Consider the following 11,471-nt stretch of genomic DNA (forward strand, 5'->3'; position numbering starts at 1 on the left):
ATTTGAGAATAATAAATCGCATCAATAACATACAGCAATAACTGGAATTAATGAATGAGAGATACTTTACATTAGTGTAAATGCAGCCATAGACGGGGCAACAGTGGAAGTAGTCTCATGTGATTGATAAATCAGTCATTACAGATGAATATACTGTGAGTATTTTTGGAGAGCATTAAGATTAGTTTTGGGTTTGATTTGCAATCTTCCCGAATAACAAAAGTCGGTTAATCGATTCCAAATACGGAATCAAACCCGTGTGACTCCCCAGTGGTGTCGTATTTTGGATCAATTACTCGATTTGTGCTTTTCAGGCTTGTGTTAAAAGTCACAAACCCTCCATATTTAAAGTTAATAAAAAGTCAATTGAGGGTCATTTACATGCACAACTATCAGATTATTAGACACAAGTCATCTCACCATAAATAGCCAAGGGTCAATTACCATTCATCCAAAACTTGCTTGACCAGCTTACATCCCTTTTTGTATATCATACCAGAGCATGCAGAACCATAAATTGAATGTTCACAAATTGATTCAAAGCAGAATCGTCAGGATGTCAAGAGTCTTACTTTGTCGGACTCCACAGATCGACTCCAATAATATCAGAATCCAATAAACTCTTGTCAACTATGATTTAAAGTTAATTATGAATTAAAAATAAAAATAATTTTATTGAAATTTTAAAACTTTTTTATTTGACAAATTACTAAATTTAGAGATTTTTAACATTCATTAAGTATTAATCTTCAAGCTCAATTTTATATTCTTCCATGACTTTTTTAACCCAAGGATAAACTTTAACTTTGTTATGGAAAGAATATTTAAGTAAATTTTGACCATCTTTTCCTTTCTTTTTTAAATATTCAATTTGATCGGCGTGAGTCAAAAAATTTATCATTTTATTCCACGTCAGTTCTACAATTTCTTTGCTTTTCCTTTTAACCGCATTAAAAAGAAGATTATCTCCACCATTATCAACATGTTTTATGAACTGCACAATTTTTGGTTTTTTAAAATATTTTGGTAAAGTATTCCATAAATATTGCAAAAGTTCAAAAGATTTATTTGACTCTGCTTCATTCTGTAATTTATACAAATAGCTATATTGAAAATAATTCACGTTCATCAACATTTCCTTGATATTATTTTGTGATGTCAGTTTTTCTAATTCTTGAATCATAAACCCAAAAACTTCACATGGTGAATCTTCTGCCGCAATTTGAAAAATATTTCGTCCATCTCCATCAACTTCCTTGAGCATTTCCAAAAACTTTTCATCACTTCCACAAAACTTATGGAAAAATTCCCACAAATATTGATGAACTTCGACAGGATTTGAATTATAGATTTGAGCAGCAGATTGAAGTAAACCTTTTGATTTTAAAATTTCTTGTGATTGAACAACAGTGAAGTTTTCTTTTAGAATTTCGAATGTCCACCCTATTATTTCTGGATTTTCATTTTTATGCACAAGTTGATGAACAAAATTGTTTCCATCTTCATCTTTTTGCAGAATAAGATCCTTCAATTCCTCTCGATCTTCAAATGTTTTGAGCAAAAGTTCCCATAATGTCTGATGCATATCAATGGCACGACACCAAGGAGCAGTATAACGAATATTTTGTTTAACAAGTTCCTTAAATTTTTGTGGAACTTTTTTATTTGTAAAATATTTTTCAATTCCTGTCCACAAAATTTCGAAATTTTCTTCATTTTGTGAATCAAAACAGACTTCTAAAATATTTTTTCCTTCGAAGTCGCAATTGCTCATTAAATCAAATATTTCAGTGACTGTAAAGTATTTATCCATTATTTCAAGGTATTTTTGAACTTTCTGAGCAGATAAATATGAGGATTCAGCGAGGGAGAAAAAAATGTTTCCTTCTCGCCCTTCACACTCCAACGCCAGTGCTTGCCTGACAAATTCTTCATCAGTTTTTTCTTTAATTATTAGTACGGAATTCTCAAAAATTTCTATGTCAAAATTTGATGTAATGATTTTTAAAAAGACTTCGCATTCAATTATGAATTCCTTTAAATCCTTGACTTGTTTCGAGCAGAAATGCAGCAAAAAATCTTGGAATTTTAAAAATATTTTTACGTTTTTTGTGCCACGAAAAATAGCACAGGCATTTTCATATAAGACATCTCTACCTTTTTCATAATTTTCGTTTATCAGTACTTCTATTCCAAACTCAACAAGATTTTCTAGATTTTCAGTGAAAAATAGTCCGAAGCTTTCTGGAGAATAAACAATACTTTTCAGTTGTGTTCCTACTTTTTCCAGCACTTCCTTTTCATTAAAGGCATGGAAAATGAATGTTTTAATAATTTTAAATTTTTCCTTATTCATAACTTCATTTAAAGCACTTAAAAGTTCATTTTCATTTAAAGCACCATATACTTGTGGATTTTTCAATGCCTTTACAATTGCGTCAGCAACAAAATATTCACGGATAGTCTCGTGGATGAAAAAAACTGTTCCATTTATTATGGTCAACATGCCACCAGCGACGATTTCTTCAGATTTCCATTCACTGTCGTCATATCCAGGAAATAGTACTTCAGCTAATTTTGGAAATAAACTTGAAATTGCTTGATATTCATGAAATTTGAAAAAGTTTAGCCTTAAATTTTGTTGAGCATTATTATTGGCTCGCTTCCTAATCTGACCTTTATCATGAGACCATCTCCAGTATAGACTTTCTATGAATTTGAAGTAAATTTTAAGTACTTTCAAGTTGTCAACATTTTCTTCATCTTTGAATCCAGAAGCAATCATTTTGAACAATTGAGGCCGACCGACTGAATTATTCCGTGAAATTAAAGCCTTTTTAATTATTTGCTCAGCTTTTTGTTCATATATTTTATATTTTGGTGATGCCTTGACACGACTTTCAAAGTCTTTCTTCGATTTCGGCACAGTTTTTGAATCAGTAAGAATCCAGCTTTTGACTATCAAATCTGTTCCTTCATCCTCTGTCATCTCATTAATACCATAAGCTCCATCAGGCTTTAGTTTGTCCTTCAAATCAACCTCAAAATAATCTCGAGTTGCAATCCACAGCTGATTACCGCCATTTTTTTGGAAATTCTGTGCCAATTTTGAGACCAATTTAGCATAGTTTGGAGCAATTTCATCAAATCCATCAAAAAGAATGAAAACTTTGCCGTCCTTGTACATTTTTTTGAAGATTTTGGCCTCAAATTGATGTTCTGGCTTCAAAATGTGATCGACCATAAAACTTGAAAATTCAGGTTCACCTTTTTGTTTCTCAAACTCCTCAATGAACTGTTTCAAGTCCACATAAGTCACCCAACTTTTTGGATATCTTTTTCGGATGACATTTGTGAAGTTTTTCATTGCCCAACTTTTGCCATTTCCAGCCTGATCTGAGATTAAGATGTATTGCTGTTTCTTAACTCCTGATAGTAGTTCATGATGATTTATAGTCTTTTTATTTGTCTTTGTCTGATTTGATTTTCTACCTTTCTTATCCTCCATTTCCGTCTTTTTAATGAAGCCCCTTTGCTGGAATAGAAACTGAAAATGCTCGTCTTTGTCCTTTCGAAAATCTTCCTTTGCGTTGATTGGAACTTGATTTTTCAGCAATAAATTCAACAGCTGAACATCAACCAGACCATCTATGACTTCCTTGTCATTATTAACTGCTGTACTTGTTGATGGTTCCTCAGTTTTATGAGCAGATATGATCAGTTCCGATAATGTTGGTTGTGAATTGTTTTGAAAATTTATTTTGGTTTTCACCAACAATTTTTGACTTTCTTCTGTCAAGTCACTCCAGTTGTAATTTAGTTCCAATTTCTGTACATCCTGCATTTTCTGTTTCTTAATGATATTTTTAATTTTATCATGTTGAATCTTTTCGGACACAATAAATATGAAATGCAATTCCTTGTTGACGAAAATATTTTCCAATTCATCCGGAACTTCACAAGTACAGTCTACAAAAATGTTGAGTTTCTGATTTTCAGCACAAATATCTTTAAAATCATCCCAAAGTTGTGGATTATTGAGTTTTTCAGGCTCAACCAAAATATTTTGTGAATCAAATAACATTTTGTCTTTTAATTTTAGATAGTTATGGATATTAATGAACAAAAGCTTCGGAACATTCGTCTGCACTACGACGATCTTGTTCCTGGTTATTTTTTCTATTTTATCCTCATTAATCAGTTCATATTTGAGCTCTTGAATAGACGGAAGTAAACCAATTGTTCTATTTAATCTTATAACATTTATATCCCGTTTGAGATAATTCAGCAAGTCAGGAACAACATGATTAAACCAGAAATCAAAAAGATCTTTATAAGTTTCCTGAAGACTACCTAGCAATCCCTCATTATCATCAAATTCTGCCAACATTTGCATAGGCCGAACAATTAATTCTTGATGGAATTCCTTTGAATGGTATTGCTTATAAACAGATGAAATAATTCCATTGCATTCATCATCCGAATTTTTTGAATCTTCCTTTGACCACTTGTCGATTTTCTGAACGATTACCTCAAACTTTTTCCTTAAATCCTCTCTGTGCTCGTGGTAAGGATTCTCATTGTTATCATAAACTAACTTCATGACATAATGACACAATTCGTGTGCCAAAACTCCTTTAATTTGCTGTTCGCGCTGTTTAGCAGAATTCTTGTCTTTAACAGATAGTTTAGCACCAATGAAAATCCATTTAGATGCTGAATGCATGGAACCCAGAGCAGTAGGTCCTGATAAGCTTACATTTTCGACCTTAAAAGAAAGTTAAAGTTAAGTACACAAATTCTATGATATATTCAGCACTAGACTTACTGTGTCATTCTCGAAATCGAAGATTATCTTCAGTCTTGTACATGAAGCTGCAACATCAAGGAACTGTTTATCATTTCTAATCTTGTTGATGTCTTCATACCAGTTTCTAATTTTCTTTCGATACTCTTTCTCTTGTACTTTACTGATCCTCTTGTTGTGGATTAATGATCTATTGCACAGTAAATTTACAGACCATTGTTCATCTGGAAGAGCTTCCTTGACATTTTGCTTCCTTTGCTGTGCTACATTGCGACTTCTTTTAAATTTAACAAATTTTTCATTTGGATTTGTTGTACAGAATCCACGCAGGTGTAGATAATTATAAGCTGCAAAGTTATTTGATTCCATAGCTAATTTTAATGCTGACTTGTTATTGATGCTGTAGACTACTTTCAAGTCTAAATTTGCATTGTAGAACTTTGTAATTTGGTCCATATTTGTAGATTTAATTGCAACTTCGAGCTCTGCACGTTCATTAATAATTGTCTGAAGGCTCTCATGGTTGGTTGATTCTGATTCAAAATTATTAGGAAATGGATAATCAGCAATGTTCACCAAGTTACAGAGAACATCAAGTTGACCTGTTTCATATGCGGCTGTTGAAATCTTAACTTGATGATCGAATGAAAGCTGTTGGATCAAATGACTAAGGTTGAATATCAAATAGTCAATCAATTTTACATTCTGGTTTTGAACGGCTGTCAGCAGGACTGAGGAGTCCAATTTATTAATTTGTGCTTTCTTTTCTGATCGTTTCTTTACTGATCGTTTCTTTACTGATCGTTTCTTTACTGATTGTCTGATGCATACAATGTCAGTTATATACTTTTGAGCATGGCTGCTAAGCCATCCATTACAATCACTGAATGGAGCATCCAAAATAGCCAAAAATTCAGCTTCACTTCTCTTTTTTGCTACTTCCAAAGTTATGTCTTCAAAGAAATTATCTCCGAGATTTAAGGTTCTTATGAATCTCAGAAGTAGTATTGAATTTGCATGTTCATTAATGAACTTGATCATCTGTTCCTTCAAATTATTGATTTTGTTATTTAAAAACAGGCACAAAAATGAGGAAAAACTTTCAATTTCTTTAATGTCATCATGTTGCTGATCAAAGACATTAAATTGACTTGATGGATCATCTTTGTAGCATATTTGTGAAGTCTTTTCATTTTCTGATGTCAATTGTAAGATCACTGGACGTTCACTAAATTTTTGAAGATGTTCTTTCAAATGATCAATATCATGTCCTAATCTAACTTTTTTATTTGGTGGCTCATCTTTTGCTCCTTGGACATAATTATCTGATTTATAAATCACAAAAATGAAGAGTTTTGGATAATCTCTTGGATCAAGTCGTTTAATTGTTGTCAACACTTCCTCAAAATCCAAATCAGATGAGAAATGAAGAACTTTGCAGGAATCTTTTACTTCCTTGGTGACATTTTTGCTTCCTTTTTGAATTTTAAGGATGAATTTTTTATCAATTTTAAAGCCATGATAATCAGCCAAGATGTCAAATGATGGTGACTGTATCTCAGCAGACGCACTAACAATTTCACTAGAAGCCATGACAGTTCCTCGATGTTAATTCTATAAAGACAAACTTAAATTACTCAGCAGCCAATGTTTAAATAATTTGTTGGTTAATGGAAAAATTTCTTGTAAAGCCTTAAGTTTTAACTACTTCTAACCCTAAAAGCTACTGATCGACACGTTTGTGATATATGAATTTATTTTGAGACATTATAACCAGTCGATAACAGATGATGTGTTATCAAATAACATATGATCAGTTATCGGTTGGTTATATCATGAAACTGTCGATTTATATTTTCAATTATTGACAATTTTGAATATTCAAAGCATTTCACGTCCACACCCAAAAATTATGAGTCATATTTCAAAAGAAGAAGAAGAAAATTTAATGTTATCAACTTTTTAAACTACAAATTAGTGACGAATTTCATAAAATTTTCAATTTACTTGATATTCACAAGAGTTTTCACGACTTTATCTTTATTTTTTTATACTTTTAGAATTAATTTACGCAATTTTACAGGCACAAATATTTTTCACTTTGAAATATGCACGATCGTGATTTCCAATGTCTAACTTAAACATGTATAACTTATCATGTACGTACTACGTGTTACGTATTTTATTATAACATGTTATGTGCGGCAAATTTATTTAAATTAAGTTATAACATTTTTTTGTGTAATTAGTTTTCATTATTAGAATCGATGGTTGTTTGAGTGCCTAATCAAGCACTTCTTAAATAAATCCATGAATCCCAAAAACAAGCATTTAACAAAAGTTTAAATTTTCATGACCGTTAAATAATGTTAGTAAGAAGATTAGATTAAAGCAAGATATTTAATATGAATTTTGCTGATTTATATTATTAGTCATAATATAACCTTAATAAATGTACAATACAATTGACTTTACACAGCACTGACCTACTCAATTTAAAAATCACATAATTATAATTTCACACATCCATTGTACTCAACATAAATAGCCAAGGGTCAATTCCCATTCATCCAAAACTTGCTTGACCAGTTCGCATCCCTTTTTTTTGTGTCCCGTGCCACAGCATGCTGCACAAATTGACCATTCATAACTCATTTTAGAGGGTTTAAACTATTTTGTCATGGATATTTGAGATTATTAAACAATTAAGGAACAATAAAGCTGTTGGTCATGCGATCAGCACAAAATGAGGGGAACAGAAGTGCATTGTTGATGACCAAACCTGATTATTTATTTATATTCATGTTATTGTTGTGGATTTAAATGCACGGAGGGTCGGACAGCTAATTCAATGTCCACAACAAAGTTATTTTTTATGTCTGATTATTGAATGAGTAAATATGAAGGGTAAGGGATTGAATTTAATTGAATTATGGGAATTAATGTGACAAATTTTATGTAAAATTGTTGTAAATTGGAAGATTTTTATCAAATTTGATGGACGGCGCTATTATCTTGTCATTGATACTCACTTTTTTGTGACAAAATATTTGTTAAGGGTCATTTTGATGTTTTGATAGACTAAGGTGATTAATGGACAGTACTTGTTTGAATGATTGTGAACTTTGCTGTCGTTTACTCAATGTAGAGATCCTCTGACTATTCCACTATACAACACAAATCAAAAAACCAAGATAAGACCTAATTCAGTAGAATTCAAGCCACATTATGAGCTATTAACGCAGTCACTGCGACCCTTATTGAGAACGTAAATATTTTCTGCATTTTTTCTCGTCTCTTTTCACTTTAAAAGACGAAAGTCTTTGAATAAGAAGTCTTAATAGCTCTACAAACATGGACTAGAATATAAAGCCATTATTCAAACATTTAAAGACTTAAAAAATGTTCTTTGAGTTCCTTGAGCAAGAACTGACATCAAATAAGCAGCATAAGCAACTTTCATTCATTCTTGTTGTTGCTTCTCATTGTAGACAAGTTGTGGATCAAAAAAGACAAGAATAAGAAGGAATTGAGGATATTTAAGAGTCATGAATGTAAGGATGTGTTCCTTAAATTTCTCAGAACTGCTTGCATCACCACAAATTATTAAAATCAATAAATCTCAAAATTATCTTCATTACTTAATGTTCAATAAAGCAATTTGAAGCACTAAGCATCTAAAATCGACATCATCAAGTAAATCTGAAGCACAAATCACTTGACATGAACATTATTTCATATACTTAACATCCACAAGATATAATCTATGCCTTATTGTCATATCACTTACTCTTCCTCATTCCACACATCTTCATACTCAAAAAATCTAAGCAGTTCCTTAACAAAATGTGTCTAAATGACTTCATATATTAGAAAAGTCTTCATCCCTTCCAAACTTCCTCATTTTCAGCAGATTTAAGTACTTGAGTCATACATTCTATCACTTACATGTGTTCCTTATTTCTGACCCCTAATTCTATCACTTACATGTGTTCCTTATTTCTGTTTTTTACCTCCATCCACATCTACATCCTCATTACATTCATTCTCATGTTCCTTATCTGCTTATTTACTTCTATGTATGTGTACAGCACACATTGCCAAATTTAATCAGAAGCGCGAAAAGAAAGAAAAAAAAACTGTGCAAATTGACATATGGAAATGAGTAGATTAGCAATAAATGATGTTTTCATGCCGTCTTGTGCCTGTCGAATACATTTTGTGGCATGTGCGAAATAAGAAAGAAAAGAAAAAGTGTGAAAATTATCGGATATGGATGTGTAATGCATGATGTGATGAGGAATGTTCTTGGTATAATTTAATAGAGATGTGAGGGGAGTGATAGGTGGGGGATGGGGTAATGAGATTGAGGTAAGGAACACATTTGCGTGTGTTATAAATCTTAACTTGAGATTTTGACATGGAAATTTTGAGTATGAATGTATTTTGGTGCTGATTATCGGAAAAAAAGAGTGTAAAGTGATGTGGATGTGGATGTATGTTGAGAGGCAATAGTATAGAATACGACTGGTGCTTATTGTGATATAATGTTCAGATAATTGAGGTATTTATCATCCACGATAGAATTAGGTACTGATTAAATGACATATGAGTGCTTAAACTTGCTAATTTAGTTTCTCTACCGGAGAGCCTTAGCCGAAGTATTTCATGCCCTGGTAAGTGGAGCATACATCCCCTCCTACTCTACCTCATCAACCATTTCGACTTAATTCCGTTTTTTCTCATGAATTTTTATTTTAATTTATTAAAAAAATTGCAGATTTCGCTCTGCTGCATCTTATGTTCTGAATGCCTTAATTTTCTACATTAAATCATCAAATAAGCACCAAAAGAGCCGTGGAAAATTGGCATGAAAAAGTCCTTTTTTTGTGTGTGCGGTTTTTTGATGAGAAAAAAGAATTTCCGTCTGATGAATTTTTACTTCCACTTTTGTGCATTTTTATTAATAAATTAATTTCTTTCCTTCATCCAAAAACAAAGTCAGCTCCCGTGGATCTAGTCGGCAACATCAACAACATCTGCTTTAAGACAATTCGATGATTTATCGGCAAATTCACTTACTTTACATATGTAACAGAAAAGAACGCGGAAAAAATCACAAATGGAAAATTTAAATAAATTTTCCTACCCCACGTGCGTGAGATTCAAGCATATATGCTGTATATTGAGTAGGGGTGTGGGAGGGGAAAAATTATTGAATTACTTTTTTCACTTTTCTTTGAGAATTTTTTTCAATATTTTTTCCGACTTATTCTCATCATCATCAGCAGCTTCATGTATATGTGAATATATCCACAGCTACTTCTATTTTCATGAAATTTAATATTTTTTATTTCATTTCTTTTTTTTGTTGCTGCCTTCGTCGCTGTCGCTGCCGCAAAATAATTCAATGTGCAAACATACATGAGTCTGATTTCCTTGATATAATGAGCAAATATGAGTTGAAAATATGGAGAAAAAAAAATCTGCTTTTTTTTTTATCATATCTGAGTATGGTAAGGCATATATAGGATGTTGTAGGGTGACTATTGAGGATTTTGAAGGAAATTTAAGTTATTTGTTGTTGTTGCTGTTGTTCGTGGTTAAGGATTGTGGCTTGGTTAGAGATCGCACCTTGTAATATCCATAGCCTCGATAGACCATGTGGTTTGGACTGACGGTCCCTATCGTGAGAACGTGAGGTGGAGTACCTTAAGATATTTTATTGAATGGCATGAATATTTGGATGTTATCATTGATCCAAGAATCTCCAAAAATTCAGCATCAAACTACACCAAAATCTAAATTTCTCAAGTATAGCTACCCTCCATACTCCTTATACCTTCACGGATAGATGAGCAAAAAAATATACATATTTTATATGAAGATAGAGGCACATTCACACGGAATATAAATACGAAACAGAAGAGGATGAAATATGAGCAAATATGAAGGAAGTCACACATAGCAAATGTGCAAAAAAAATTTATATATATATAAATTGTATGGAAACAGGAAAATCCTTTTCAGAATTTTCATATTTTGTTATGAAAATAAAAGTTTTTGTGCCACTTTGTTGCTTAAATGGAAAAAATTTCTGATCAATTTGATTCAATTTTAAATTGTCAATAAGGTAGAATCTACATTATTGATCCTAAAATCAATGCTTACCACATCACTTAATCCACCCGGCTATAATACATGCACACCAAGTCCACATTAGAATAAATTTAATGTTCATTCATTAATGCCGAAAATTAAAGAAAATGACAAGTTTTTTTTGTTAGTTTCTGAATATTTTACGACCATTTCCGGATATACGGCGAGTTTTAACATATTTAATGTACATATGTACATGAGCACACGCACGAACATACACTAAAGAAAGTGAGAAGGTTGATTTGAGGATTTTTATTGCCATACGCATAAAATAAATTTGTGTTGATTATTAAGTCAGGTGTCCTTGTGGCGATTTTGGGTATGATTTGACGAACTTTGACTTCAAAATAGAAACTTAACCTCAAAATTTGGAACCTAACCTCAAAAATTCCAATAATTTGTATCCTCAAAAATTCTTAAAATTTTACAACATAACCTCAAAATTTCCACCAAAAAACCCCGCCAGGGAAGGCCACATACACACGAAAACCTCCAAAAATAAATG

General features: G+C 32.0%; 1 protein-coding gene across 1 annotated transcript; it reads right to left on the bottom strand.

Annotated features, from left to right (window-relative positions):
• Positions 1 to 742: 742 nt before the first annotated feature.
• LOC139097782 (uncharacterized) lies at positions 743 to 6,941 on the bottom strand. The gene is made up of 3 exons (XM_070649747.1): positions 6,815 to 6,941; positions 4,829 to 6,421; positions 743 to 4,768 (listed from the first exon to the last, which is right to left on the bottom strand). The coding sequence occupies exons 2-3, from the start codon at positions 6,398 to 6,400 to the stop codon at positions 743 to 745; spliced, it is 5,598 nt and encodes a 1,865-aa protein (XP_070505848.1). The 5' UTR covers positions 6,401 to 6,421; positions 6,815 to 6,941.
• Between the last annotated feature and the right edge of the window lie 4,530 nt (positions 6,942 to 11,471).

The sequence above is a fragment of the Chironomus tepperi genome, unplaced genomic scaffold (genome assembly GCF_022539635.2).
Source record: "Chironomus tepperi strain 1889 unplaced genomic scaffold, CSIRO-AGI_Ctep_v1 contig_34, whole genome shotgun sequence".
Taxonomy (NCBI): Eukaryota; Metazoa; Arthropoda; class Insecta; order Diptera; family Chironomidae; genus Chironomus; species Chironomus tepperi.